General features: G+C 39.4%; 2 protein-coding genes and 1 long non-coding RNA gene across 7 annotated transcripts in view; 2 read left to right on the plus strand and 1 right to left on the minus strand.

Moving 5' to 3' along the window:
* LOC310726481 (uncharacterized protein) lies at positions 1 to 14782 on the minus strand. Of its 2 annotated transcripts, XM_083542132.1 has the most exons (7): positions 14116 to 14782; positions 10563 to 10766; positions 5004 to 7891; positions 4398 to 4909; positions 1407 to 1465; positions 843 to 1163; positions 1 to 741 (listed from the first exon to the last, which is right to left on the minus strand). In XM_083542132.1, exons 3-7 carry the CDS (start codon positions 7695 to 7697, stop codon positions 668 to 670), a joined length of 3660 nt encoding a protein of 1219 aa, XP_083398258.1. In that variant the 5' UTR covers positions 7698 to 7891; positions 10563 to 10766; positions 14116 to 14782; the 3' UTR covers positions 1 to 667. The 2 variants fall into 2 exon arrangements, with proteins under 2 accessions (XP_083398258.1, XP_083398259.1); XM_083542133.1 differs by lacking the exon at positions 14116 to 14782 and having other exon boundaries at positions 10563 to 10771.
* Positions 1489 to 3219, plus strand: LOC310726538. The gene is made up of 2 exons (XR_014533787.1): positions 1489 to 2990; positions 3040 to 3219. It is a non-coding gene; the product is annotated as an uncharacterized lncRNA (long non-coding RNA).
* zfta (zinc finger translocation associated) overlaps positions 14460 to 14845 on the plus strand; it is a 5792-nt gene continuing 5406 nt past the window's right edge. For all 4 annotated transcript variants that reach the window (XM_083542180.1, XM_083542181.1, XM_083542182.1 and 1 more), the window contains exon 1: positions 14460 to 14593. In XM_083542180.1, coding sequence (XP_083398306.1) covers positions 14470 to 14593 — 124 coding nt within the window. In that variant the 5' untranslated portion in view covers positions 14460 to 14469. The remainder of the gene's footprint in view (positions 14594 to 14845) is intronic.

Genomic DNA, 14845 nt, shown 5'->3' on the forward strand with positions numbered 1-14845 from the left:
TTTCTTTATTCTTTTCCCAGAACAAAGCCTTTATTAAAACAGAAATAATTGCTGTATGTTCTGTATGTATATCAAATGCACACAATTATTACCATGTACGGTTTAGTGAGATCACTATATAACATAACAGATGAGTGTGTGTATACGTATGTAGTATTAAACAGTAACATCTTAAAAAGAAAAGGCAATGCGTAGAGGAAATAAGCACCAGAGTTCATGAAACAGCATGCCAATGAAGAGGTCTACAGTATCCCGAATGCAACTCCTCAATTTGTGCAAGGTCCAGAACACAATCAGCTACGGAGGTTAACGCTGAATGTTAAACACGGACGGATACGTAAAAGAATGCATGTAAACAATTGTATAAAATTAAAATCTTTTGCACACATTTATACTGGAGGTATCCGCTTTGTTCCCTCTCGAAGAAATGAAAAATCTGAAATACAGCAATGCAGTACAATCCAGATGGAAACACCATGTGTTGGGTTTTTACCATAAAACGAGCTTGAGCATGCTCAGCCAAAATACGCCTCAATCGTCCCGCTGTGCTTACGAGTTCCGCTTAGCAAATACATTTCAGATTAGCAAGCTGTCAATTTCGACATTTTTGTAGATAATGTCATTTCTTACGCCACCTTGTTTTTTTTTTTTGACAGCAACCCAAGTCTTATTTATATCGATCTGCTTTGTCATCTTGGCCCAGAATCACTTCGACCTCAGCCATGTGCCTTGTGCTCTCCTCTGTAAACAAGATAACCAGCATACTTATGAGACTGGCACAAATGATTTCCAATTACCATCAAAAACAAAAAACATTGGGTACAATTAATACATTCTACTACCTTTGAGGACATTGCTGTTCTGCCACAGCTGGTTGGTGAAGAAGCGTTCTCGTACTGCCACTTGTTCGTCCCAGGCCACTAAGATGCGTTGACGCTCGCCCTCTTCCAATGACAGAGTGCCTGGGTGGGTTTCCTCTATATGAGCTCTCACTTCTTCTACACTAAAGGTGTATTGCTGCTCCCCACACACCATGCACACCAGCAGCTGGTTTACAGGATCGAAATCCATGAGGTAGATGTTTCTCCACTTGCTCTCTGACAAGGGCTCATCTGAACAATCATCATCATCATCATCAGGAAAATAACATACTTCTGCTTCATCTGGAAAGAGATTTGATTACTAAGGATGACTGAAGGCAACAGACTGTCTTTAGATTGTCCAAATGTAATTAAAATGGCTTCATTAAAAACTATGTGCAAGGTTATTGGAATAGACTGTGCATACTTTATTTTAAGATGAAATTTCCAGTGAAAACCGGTAAGAAATGTGGTTAACACATTTCTCACCAGTAAGAAAATACCAAAATGACATGCATTTCTTTACAAGGTTAAGGAATGTTATACCTTTAACTGCTGTTGTCTGACACTCTTCAGGTATGTAGTCCAATCTCTGAAGTGGCACACTGCAAATAAATTTTTTTTTTTAAAGTTTAGGTTTTTTTTGCTATACACTGAAGATATAGTGGTTTGAGAACCAAAGATTAATAGGAGACATTTTCAGCATTCATTTCCTGATATTTACATCTAGATGACAAATTAGAACGTTTGAATTCTTTAAATACTGACAAACAACTGATAGCTCTTGGTTAAGAATGTGAGGTTTGCCTAGGAATACAGCATTTGGGTTAAAAAAGATAAACAAACACGAAGACCAGTCAATGGGGAAAAAAGCTAGCCATTTTAAAGCTCAGAAAAGGCAGAGGATCAATCAAACATTTGCATAAGTGTGGTGGCAGCTCAGTGGTTTACTGTTTAGAAGATCGGGGGTTCAAGCCCTGGTATCACCAAACTGCCACTCTTGGGGCCCTTAAACAAGATACTCAACATTTACCATGACCCATGATATATCTCTGACCTTTGCTTCCTAACATCACTGGGATACATAAAGAAAGACATTCAGTGTGCTGTACACGTGACAAGCAAAAATCACCTTCTTCACCACATTCTTCTTCACTAGCACTGGACATAACCAATCAAATCATTTGAAATGTCCTAAAATAGAAAGTTCTGTGAAGGGAAACATTCAACAGCAGGACTATAAAAATCTATAGATCATACTATATAAGACACACACAACTAATTAGCAATAAAAATCCGAATGCCAAATTAAAATGCAAGAAATACAAAGTTCTGGAACCAGAATTAACCTAAAGATCTACTGGAGCAATGGAAAGACCTACTATTGATATAAAAGGCTCTGCTTATAATCCAAAACATAAAAGCTCATTGATCAAGGACACTGGAGGTTGTGCCATGACTTGGGCTTGGAGAAACACCTGAAGGTTTTAGACAGAACAATTGAATCACCAGACCGTTATTAAGCTGAGCAGCAATTCACCCCCTGAAGAAGACAGTAAATGGAGAAACCACACAAAATAAATAACAGCAGAAATTATGGAACAAGCCTAGGAAAGCAAAATGAAGATGCTATGGTGGTGGTCAGTGGATCATCGGCTTAACGCAGTAATTGCAAGCAAGGGATATGCAAACAAATAAGGTTATTTCTATTAAGGCCATTTATGAATATCATGTGGTTCACCATCAAATGTATTTTCTAAGTTGTTCAGCAGATCCAGAAAATAAAAGTTGCCGTTCTGATCAACTGCCTCATACTTATCTTTTGATCTCAACCAAATGTCTTCAGTGTGCAGCAAAAACAAAAATATCAGTCTCGCTGTTGCAATACATATAAAGTTACTTCCTGCTTGTACTTGTTTCCCATATGGACAAATATTGAATTGATTACTAAGTCAAAGCTTAAATGCTTGTCCAATTATCTCAACTAAGAAGGCAGCAACTAACAGTTTGACGCAAAAGTCAAATTTCGAGTCTATTATGTGCATTAATGCAGACTACACTAAATTCTTTGAACAGGTGATTGTACATAGACATATGCACATTAGCTTTCGCATTGTAAATGTTTCTGATGTTGAACTATCATGTTTCCACCCAATAAACCGTATTGAACTACTGGGAGACTGAACTGGGGGCGATTGGTAGCTCAGTGGTTAAGGCTGCCACTCTTAGGCTCTTGAGCAAGGCCCTTAACCTTCTGTGCTGCAGGGGCACAGTATCATGTCTGACACCAGCTTGCTCGAAAGAAAGAATGCATATGTAATGTAATGTATATGTGACAAATAAATGCTGTTCTATTCTCTATTCTTCATTAGTTGAGTTACCATCAGTCAAGTGTTTAAATGCAACATGACAGTGGAAGCAAGTGTTACAGTTGTGGTTCTTACACTTACATTGTATTTCCACATGTAGTATTCTTGATTCTGAAAAAGATTGTCTAGCTTTCGTTCAAGCTGATTAACGTGCATAAGGAAATAGTTACCAACAGCCAGTTACCAACACTGCCTTAATTTTTGCATGTTTATATTGCAGCAAGATAAAAATAGTCACACTTACCACAGGATAAATGTGCTTATTCACCAAAAAGAGGAAATTAAACTCTAGTGACTGTTATATGACCAGCTTAATAAACCAGCCTATACAATGGACAACTCGAAATAAAAATTTGAGAGCCTAGGTGTGAGATCTGATTGTACCGAGTACCCGAGTTATTGTTTTCTTTGCAAGTGTACTGCATGTGTAGATGTGCATTTTAGATTTGTCTGACTGTCTTCCTCTTATCATGGACAGTTATGTGAACCCTGCTGTGGCAACTGAGTGAGTTTTGTGAAAATATATATATATTTTTTTTTTTTACCATGGTTATTTCTCATCCCTCATCATCTTTTCAACATTTATTTTTCAACACCAACTTGTTTTATCCCACATCCAAAATCATAACAGATATCAACAAGGAGTCGCACATCTTCATTTGAATTGGCAGCTTAATAAAAAGCAGGGGGGGTTTTTGGAACATGCTTTACACATGCTTTGTTTCTTTGCAAACGTCTACCAAAATTTTGATGCAGTGTTTTAAAATATTTTCTGACTCAACATGCAGTGAGTTCATACTGGTTCTAACATTTTTCCCATTTTTTTTTTCTCCATCGTAATATTGTGTTTCACTGCAATAAGAAGTTGCTCTTTTTAACTAAAACTTCTGTGTCGAGTATAAAATGAAATGCGTAATGACTTCATGTCAAAAACAAATAGGGTTAATGAACGAACAATTGTATAGTCTGTATATATTGGGTAACAAAATATTTTGAGATGCTGATATAAAGATAAGTGAAAGCTTAGTGGTGCGAAGGAATTTCATTGACTTTATGAAATAGTCAGTTAAAAATCGGAAACAGGTTTCCTTAAATTTACCAGAATCAAAAGTAAATGATGAATGGTTGCTAATACTACAGCGTTTTATACACCTACATATTTACGTACCATTGAATTTCCTGTGTGATATTGTTTGACCAGTTGCGTCTTGATTGGTTGAGCTCTCTTTCCCGTGCCGCCTTCCGAGCTCGCTGCTCCTGCTTCTTTATTCTCCAGAGCATCCTCTTCCTTTGTATAACGTCATCAGTATCCAGTTCTTTATTTGCAGCCATCTTTGACTGATTTTGATTACTTTTTAATTTGGTCATCGAGGACCCTCTAGTTTGCATTCGAGGATCTGACAGCTTTACGTGATTTATCGGCATGGAGTTCACAGTACCTGGTCTGGTGGCTGAAGTAGGAACATTTCCCTGAATGTGTAGCTGCCATTTGTTCGCCTGAGACATCTCAGAAACTTTAGCCTCGTTTGACGGTTGTTGGTTCGATGATGCAGTTGGACTTAACACAGGCCGTGTGGGACGAGAGGTGACGCAGGGTAAATGAACAGGATTGTGGAAGTCTGTGTGAATCCTCTTCTGAGCCACAGGTGGGTGAATGACTTGAGAAGTGCTACATTTCCTCTGTGGGAAAAAAACATAGAAATATGATTTATTTACATTCACAGTTAAAATACATTTTTCACAGTGTACATAAATGAAGGAAAAAATATAATACCTGTGAATGCCAAGCTTCTTTTCCTCTTTCCATCTCTTTGGCTTTCCTCGCTCTCTGTTGCCTTTTCATTACTCGCCAATATTCTCGTTTTCTCTGGAGCTCACTGTTCTCATTAAGCTGATGACCTCCACGAGCCTGAGAAGGAAAATTCTGCTGGGGTCCTGAAATTTTGCCACTATGTACCAAGTTGCTCCTGTGTAAAGGAGTCACACATGCAGCCACTGGCTGTTCACATCTCCTTTCACCTGCTGGACCTTTGTTGAAGCAAGTGGCAGCACAAGGAATTTGAAGTGAGGAGTCTCGGCAAAGGCCAGTACTGTCAGAAGAAAAGTCATGTGTCCGCAGGGGAGACCGACAAGGAGAGGGACTCAGTTTGACGACTACAGAAGAGTAAGTATCTGCCGAAAATTCCTGAGGTGCTGTAAGGTCAGGCTTTGTGTCTATTATTTCTTTCTCCTCCTGAAGAAAGGGTGTATCTTCAGTTTTACAAGGCAAAGGCTCGCCTTTATTTATAGAAGCGTTATTACCGTCACCTACCGAGCTAAGAGATTCCTCCAGGAGCTTTTTCATAGACGCCACCACCAAGAGAGTGGTGGACTGGCTGTCACTATTTGAACAGGACTCTGCCTCAGCACTGTTTTCAGGGCAAGTAGATGCAGACTTGGTCTCTTGATTACTATTATTAGTCTCTTTATTCATAGTCTGACTTTGTTCTGTGAGGGAACATATCATGGCTATTGAGGGATAAATAGGTTCTTGTTTTGGGGCCTCAAATGATGTTGAGCTCGAACCCGGGGTCACGGCTGAACAAGAATCCAAGGTCTTTAACTCTGTCTTAAACGTTGTCCTATTCTCTGTACTTAGCTCTTCAGTCTGGGTGGCTGTTGTTGAGTTTGTAAGAATTGTAGCATCTTCTACACCACTGGCTAGTTTTGACCCAACTACAACTACAGGATCAAACGCTGTAAGATTCTGACCAGTTGGAATTTGAGTTCTTTGCTCATTTGCTGATAAATTTGTGTTATTTGGAATGCTATGTAGAACAGGTCTGGATCTGGTCCTAATTAGCTTGTGTGACATCGAAGAACCAGATGAGATGGATGATTTCATTGCTGATAAACTGCAGTTTAGGGCAGGTGGACTTTTCTCAGCTGTAGTTTGTGAGATGGTGACAGTTACGGTGCCATCCTCTTTAATAAAGCTACTAATAGGATTAGAGGTGCTGTGAATGGTGTTTTTGTTTAGCTGTGGCACTTTCTGAAAACCTGTTGGTGTCTTTCGCATTTGCTCCATTATAAACTGGTAACGCTTTGCACGCCAGTTAAATGCATCCCGGTCCTTCAGACGACCTTTCAATACCAAAGAACGTTTTGCTCTTTGCTCCCGCTTTTTGATCCGCCAATATTCCCTTTGCTTGGCAAGTCGCTCCTCTGCCGTCTCGTTTCCTTGTAGTATACCTCGCCGCCGTTGAATCCGGACATACTTTTGTTGTGGCATTTTGAATTGTCCAATTGCTTGGGTAGATCTTAAAGGCTGCAAAGAAACACCTGAAGATATGGCCATATGATTTTGTCTCGAATCCTGAAACTGATTTGTGTTAAAAACTGAAACAGAGGAGAAGTTTTTGGCAAGTAACCTTTGCCTTTCAGGTAGTTTTACAACCATTGGTTGTGATTTATAGGGTCTCTGGGATGATAATTTCTCTCTTTCTACTCTGACTCCATAATGTAACGATTTTCCAGCACTCTGTCTTGAGTCAACAGACATCGCAGGGTTACGTTGCTTGGCTCCTCTTAAAGTCATTGTGTTCATAGCGGATAATGGATGTGCTGGGGCAGCACAGGAAAACTTCCCCATTTCCTGTTGTCCTTTTTCAAAACCCTGCAGCTTCTCTCGGTCCATCTTCAGCTTCTCAGCGCGTTTTGCCCTTTGCTCTCGTTTTTTGATGCGCCAGTTCTCCCTACGCTTTGCAGCTTTCTCCTCTTCAGTCATGGCCACTTCTGCGGTTTTGCACACGACCATGCTGCATACCGGAACACTGGCACCAGCAATTCTATTTGTATTGCTACCACTTCTTGCTAGGTTGCGCTGGTCTTTATCAAACTTACATTCCACAAACGCCAAAGACTTGGGTGTTACACAGCATTTAACTCGAGGGGATTGTTTAGTGCACTTTGGTGCTAGTTGGGATGCAGGACTTGTCTGTGAAATGCTTGAGATTTTGCCATTAAAGCCTGATGATCTGTTCAGTGTCTGTCGAGGTGTTATGCTGTTTGTTTGTACTTTTGCGCATGCTGCAGGAACTGCTAAGCCCTTGGTGAGTGGTGCCCCATTAAGTTTGACCATGGGAGCACCCCTGTTTGATTCTTCAGTGGTCAGGCTTTCAGTCTCCTTTTTAGAAATCACCATACCCTTGGTCTGATTTTCTGGAGTTCTTGTTTGGTATGAACCATCATTATTAAGCAAGGTAGGACTAAACTCACAATGAGGCAGACGTGATACATTTCTATCTGTACGCACAGGTTTACAGACTCCTGTGTTTGGAAGTTTAACCTTCTTTTTGGCCTTGGACAGCCTTGCTCTCTGTTCCCTTTTCTTAGTCCTCCAGTATTCCCTTTTAGAGGCCAAAGTGACCTCGTCGAATTCCGACACAGGCCGGTATCGGTGCCTCATGAACGTCGTGGTCTTAGACATACCTACTGTTTGTTTCCTCCTCTCTTACCACAATTTAATCATTAACATATCAAATCTTCCAAAGATTTGTTAAGACAGGTGCTTTTTCTGCAACAAGGTCACATTATATCTATTTTGTTGCTGTCTACTTCCCTGTGTTCTCTTCAAATGAAGCTTACAAAAAATGACTGCAGCATCAGATCCAAGAGCAAAACCTGCAAGTAAAAACAAATAAAAATGAGCCGTTTGCAATTAAATTAATAACAATGAACAAATTCACTATTGTGTTGTCACAAAGTGATCTTAACTACATTCGCTCTGTTGTACAGGGTATAGAACTATTTAATCAATTAGTGTAAAAATATAAGGAACTTAAAAATCCACCTTAAGACAAGACTAAGATTAGACTGAGTACCATACTGAGTACCAGTCAAAAGTTTGAACACACCTTCTCTTTGTGATTTTAAAAAAAAAAAAAATAATTTTCAACCTTGTACATTAATTCATAAAGACAACTATTTAAAAAAAAAAAACGTGGAATTATGTAGTAAACAAAAAGTTTTAACAACCCAGCATATGTTTTAGATTTTAGACTGTCCAAAGTAGATACATTTAGTTTTGATGCCACTTTGGCAAACACATGGCATTCTTTCATCAGATTCAGGCGGTTCTAACACGGAGTGGTTTGTACTTCACAGGTGTGCCTTGTTCATTTGTCACATTTCTTGCCCTCTTAACGTGCTTTAGACCATCAGTTGTCTTTTGCAGAAAGAAGAGTAAAGAAAAAAAGACAGTCCATTATTACTTTAAGAAATGAAAGTCAGTCAATCTAAAAAAATCTCAAAACCATCAAACACGCTAATGACTATAATGAGGTCTGTCCCAGGAAAGGAAGACCAAGAGCTACCTCTGCTGCAGAGGATATGTTTATTAGAATTACCAGCCTCAGAAACCACACATTTATAAAAATGCTTTTGAGAGTTCAAGTGGCAGGCATAAAAAGACTGCGCGAGTCAGGCTTTTATGGTCGATTTGCAGCAAAGAAATCATTACTTCAGAAGAACAACAACATGCAGAACAAACTTTCTTAAACATTAGATCAGTGGAAAACTTTCCTTTGATCTAATGAGTCCAAATTTAAAATGTTGGGCTCCAACCACAGTCTCTTTGTTAAATATACAAATGGTGAATGGATGGTTCCTTAATGTTTGGTCCCCACTGTGAAGCATGGAGGAGGAAGTGTGATGGTGGGCATGCTTTGCTGGTGATGCTGTCGCTAATTAATTGATATTGAGGGCACAATTAACCAGCATGCCTACGACACCATTTTGCAGTGACATGCCATCCGGTCTAGTTAGTGGGATCAAACACACCTCTAGGTTATCTATGAGCGATTTTTTTAAGATTGTTGGGGATGATTTGGACAGGAGAGTGAAGGAAAAGTAGCCAACAAGCATTGAACACTTCTGGGAACTCCTTTAAAAACTGATAGAAAACCATTCTAGGTGACTGAGCCATCTCATGAGGGGGACTGAGAGAATGGCAAGAGTTTGCAAAGCTGATATCGAAGCAAAAAAAATAAAAAATTTAAAATTGGCTACTTTGAAGAATCATTCATATAAAACATTCTGGATTAACACATTTTTGTTAACTAAATAATTATATATGCATTCTGTCATAATTGTAATGTATTCAATATTCATATACAATGTTGAAAATAATAAAAAGAAAGAAACACTAAATAAGAAGGTGTGTCCAAACTTTTAACTGGTACTGTATGTATAGTGTAGCATTTCTAATCTCTGCCCTGAAATCCAGTCTGAAACTCAGAATTCAGAAAACCTTAGAATTCATCTGCACATTTGTAAAACACAGTTCAACACCAAAACATTTGGCCGGGAGCTGAAACGAAGTGATTAAGAAATTTCCCCACTGTGGGACGAGTAAACTTTTTTTATCTGCCTTCTTTTTCTTTGTTTTATTTTTCTCCCCATTCTATTCCCTCATGCCGGACCATCGTAAAAAGCATTTCACTGCATGCCGTACTCTGTATGTATGTGTATGTGACCATTTAATAATCATTGAAAATCCAACAGACAGACATTTATGAGCTGCATTTGCAATTGGCAAAATAGATTGTTTTGTTTTTGGATAAATTCATTTGGAATTTGTGATTATTCAACAAATACATGCAGAGGTGCGTGGCCTTGTTTTTTTTTTTATTTATTAATCGACTATAACATTGGCTTGGATTACTTTGGAAAATGCATCTGCATTCTTTAGATGGTTATTTTTATTATTTTGAGCCATTCTGACAGACTGATGTCAAACAGTCATATGTAATAAGTCAGCTGCCTGCTTATGATAAGAGTGTATGATAGAAATGTAAAAGAAACAGAAAGAAAAAAAAAAGAAGCAGAAAACGAAAGAAAGGAAATGAGGGGTGGAAAAACTAAAAGAAATGTAGTTTTATTAGAGGTATATATATATATATATATGTGAAGTGTATGTGAGATGTTCAGGACGCACACACGACTCTGTCACTTTAAATCACATCTCCTACAGGGGTTAAATCATTTGTTTTGAGTCGGGTCTCTTTCATTCTTTGTTTGTTTGTTTGTCTCGTGATTATTAGCATTACTGTTATTATGTCTACACGAATGTGCAGACCGCTTGATGAAGGAACATGTAAACGCCGTCGTAATGTAACAATAAGCGGCCGTGGTCTCGAAGCGAGCAGCTACAATGTTATCGGTTGTTCTTCCTCCTCTTGTCCCCGCAGTCTGCCGTCTCTCTCTCCGCCCGCTCACCACCGCCTTTGTAGGCAGATCTCGCGGATCATTCCCGACGCGTGTAAACTAACGAACGAACAAGCACCCGCATTACCTGGCGATCGGACCCAACTTTCCCGGACTGTTTTCAGACGCTTGGACGGGACTCTGGTCAGGACAGCTGGGCTTCACTTCCCGGATCAGCCTTTCTCTCCCGCTGCTGCCATGTAGCGCAAAGTACCAGGATGTGAGCGCTCGAGCCCCTACTGCTGCTGCGCGTGGACGCGGAAACGCAGCGCGCTCTTAAAGGGACAGTGTCCTGAAATACAAGCCGGAAAAAAACTCCATGAACATGAAACTAACCAAAAAAACAAAACAAAAAAAAACTCTTCTTTACGAACATAACACGATTCCTGAATCATTTCGGGGTGTCATTTGTAAAATGTGTAACACAAACGTTTAGTTGAATTAAACTACAATATATATATATATATATATGGACATGTATATTCTATATTATGATTTAACTTTTAAATTCGAATTGAACATTTATTTGACATTTAAAAAATAATTTCTAAATAACAATACTGTCACACATTAGATAGATAGATAAGTATACAAAAGTATTGGGAGACCTGGCTTTACCAGCCATATGTGGTTATTCCCATGTTATTGTAAAACTGAAGGCACTCAATTGTATAAGAAATGAAATTTTACCCAAACCAGTTTCAGCATGACAATGCCCCTGTGCACAAAGCAAACTACATGAAGATATGTTTTGCATGGGTTGGAGTGAAAGCTATCCAGCTATAGAACTGCCTCAAACCTACTGAACACCCACCTGTGGGATGAATTTGAATGCTGATTGCACCCCAGGTCTCCTCAGTTCCCCTAAATCAGTACCAGACTTTATTAACACCCTTGTTTCTGAATCAGAACAAATCTCCACAGGCACACTCTAAAATCTAGTGGAACATCTTGCCAGAAAATTGGAAGGAATTATAAAAGCAAATTGGGACTAAATTTTGAATGTGATGCTCAAAAAGCACATACCATACTGATGAACAGGTGTCTGCAAACATTTGGCAATATAGTGTATATAGTACCCAGGGTGTATTTTCACATTCCTACCCCCAGAGAAAATTCAGATTTAGCCCCTTTGGGTTTTACACACACACACACACACACTCACACACTCACACACTCACACATATATATATATATATATATATATATATATATATATATATATATATATATATATATATATATATATATATATATATATACACAGTGAGGAAAATAAGCATTTGAACACCCTGCTATTTTGCAAGTTCTCCCACTTAGAAATCATGGAGGGGTCTGAAATTGTCATCATAGGTGCATATAAGTATAAGCTGCAAATAAGTATTTGAACACCTGAGAAAGTCAATGTTAATATTTGGTACAGTAGCCTTTGTTTGCAATTACAGAGGTCAAACATTTCCTGTATTTTTTCACCAGGTTTGCACACACTGCAGGAGGGATTTTGGCCCACTCCTCCACACAGATCTTCTCTAGATCAGTCAGGTTTCTGGCCTGTCGCTGAGAAACACGGAGTTTGAGCTCCCTCCAAATGTTCTCTATTGGGTTTAGGTCTGGAGACTGGCTAGGCCACGCCAGAACCTTGATATGCTTCTTACAAAGCCACTCCTTGGTTATCCTGGCTGTGTGCTTCAGGTCATTGTCATGTTGGAAGACCCAGCCTCAACCCATCTTCAATGCTCTAACTGAGGGAAGGAGGTTGTTCCCCAAAATCTCGCAATACATGGCCCCGGTCATCCTCTCCTTAATAGAGTGCAGTCACCCTGTCCTATGTGCAGAAAAACACCCCCAAAGCATGATGCTACCACCCCCATGCTTCACAGTAGGGATGGTGTTCTTGGGATGGTACTCATCATTCTTCTTCCTCCAAACACGTTTAGTGGAATTATGACCCAAAAGTTCTATTTTGGTCTCATCTGACCACATGACTCTTCTGGATCACCCAAATGGTCATTGGCAAACTTAAGACGTGCCTGGACATGTGCTGGTTTAAGCACGGGAACCTTCCGTGCCATGCATGATTTCAAACCATGACGTCTTAGTGTATTACCAACAGTAACCTTGTAAACGGTGGTCCCAGCTCTTTTCAGGTCATAGACCAGCTCCTCCCGTGTAGTTGTGGGCTGATTTCTCACCTTCCTTAGGATCATTAAAACCCCACGAGGTGAGATCTTGCATGGAGCCCCAGTCCGAGGGAGAACGACAGTCATGTTTAGCTTCTTCCATTTTCTAATGATTGCTTCAACAGTGGACCTTTTTTCACCAAGCTACTTGGCAATTTCCCCGTAGCCCTTTCCAGCCTTGTGGAGGTGTACAATTTTGTCTCTAGTCTCTTTGGACAGCTCTTTGGTCTTGGCCATGTTAGTAGTTGGATTCTTACTGATTGTATGGGGTGGACAGGTGTCTTTATGCAGCTAACGACCTCAAACAGGTGCATCTAATTTAGGATAATAAATGTAGTGGAGGTGGACATTTTAAAGGCAGACTAACAGGTCTTTGAGGGGCAGAATTCTAGCTGATAGACAGGTGTTCAAATACTTATTTGCAGCTGTATCATACAAATAAATAGTTTAAAAATCATATATTGTGATTTCTGGATTTTTTTTTTTAGATTATGTCTCTCAAAGTGAACATGCACCTACGATGACAATTTCAGACCCCTCCATGATTTCTAAGTGGGAGAACTTGCAAAATAGCAGGGTGTTCAAATACTTATTTTCCTCACTATATATATATATATATATATATATATATATATATATATATATATATATATATATATATATATATATATATATATATATAGTTTCAAAATAATAGGTGAGTTAATGTGAGAGAAAATACAATATAACCTAAAAATCTGAAACATTTAAAATTAACCCATAATAGAACTTGGGTTCTGAAATAACTATTAAAAAGATATTAAATCAAATCACATAAGAGTGGCAGAACACAAATAGTTAAGCTACTACCACTACTAGTAATGTAGCTCATCTTAGATTTTACTGCATTATATGCATTATAGTCATTATACAGAATGCGTAAATTTGACATTGTAAGCTAACTTGCTGCAAATAGGTTTCAGGTTTCCTGCCACAAAAAAAAAAAAAAAAAACTACACTAGTAGGAACACTGATATACAACCAGTTTTGATTTTGAATAAGAAGCATAAAGAAGCATGCTTTTTTATTGTTGGAACTAAAGAATACCAATTAATAGCAGATACTACTAAAACTAAACGTTAGACATTGACAGAACCATGGTAAAATATTAATTCATATTATCTCATCACAGATAAATAAATATGAGGCCAAAGGTTACGTTGAATTGTTAACCTGAATTGTATAGAATAACAGATCAATTGCTTTCATATATATATATATATATATATATATATATATATATATATATATATATATATATATATATATATATATATATATAATTATATATAATTATATATAATTATATATAATGTGTATTGTGGAAGGGTGCAGGATGAAATTGAATTGCAGTTGTATAGCTGTAACCGAATGGGCCCCATACGGAAACCACGTGACCTGGTACTGTCTCTTTAAATTTACCCAGGAGCCCCTTAAGGAGCCCCAGGGGCCCCAAAGCTCGGCTCCCCACCCTGAAGACAAGCGAAGCTTCTGAAAAAATCACACACAGGAGGCCATTTGGAAGGGAAAGGACACATAAGGCACTGAATAATCACTCGGATGGGAGTGAAGTGCGACTTGAAAGTCGTAAAAGTTGAGCGAAGTTGAGCGGCGCGCTCGGCGCAGACGGAGCGCCACGGCGCACACTTCCACGGCGAGGCGAGCGCGTCTGCTCCTGCCCATCTCAGTGCACGATCGGCGCATGCTTGCTCGAAGTGCTGCGCTCCGAACAGCGTTTGGTACAAGGAGCGTGGACTTGGATCGGGCCAGACAGGCATGGAGGAAAACGAGCCGAGGGAGTCGGAGCCCGGGGTCCAGACGGAAAGCCTCTCATTGATTATAAGCGATGAGGGAGAGGAGGCCACTCCGCCTTACAGCGCTTCAGCACAGCTCACAGCAGGTAAACCACCTCCCTGTTTAACGTCAGAGTGTTGAATCGCATTGAAACGCGAGCAGTGTGTGTTATTGCCGCGTTAATCTGGCTGCAGAACAATAGCGCACAGCAGCATGGCCCCTTGCCTTCATGGGCTCCACTATAAACAAAGGCGGATTCTAGTGCCATGCCATGCCTGTGCAGCGGTGTGCAGTCGCCACCTAGTGGACATCAGCGCATCTACCGTTTGTCCTTGCGGAAGTACAGCCTCTGTTTGGA

The sequence above is a fragment of the Silurus aristotelis genome (genome assembly GCF_946808225.1).
Source record: "Silurus aristotelis genome assembly, chromosome: 5".
NCBI classification, from domain to species: Eukaryota; Metazoa; Chordata; class Actinopteri; order Siluriformes; family Siluridae; genus Silurus; species Silurus aristotelis.

What these genes read in the sequence shown, in the direction of transcription:
- LOC310726481 (XM_083542132.1), bottom strand. Translation starts at nt 7,697, where the DNA reads ATGTCTAAGACCACGACGTTCATGAGGCACCGATACCGGCCTGTGTCG. An exon ending in AAGAAGCTTGGCATTCACAG is followed by an intron (nt 4,910 to 5,003) that starts GTATTATATTTT and finishes TTTTTCCCACAG; the next exon opens with AGGAAATGTAGCACTTCTCA. An exon ending in GAACAGCAATGTCCTCAAAG is followed by an intron (nt 742 to 842) that starts GTAGTAGAATGT and finishes TCTTGTTTACAG; the next exon opens with AGGAGAGCACAAGGCACATG.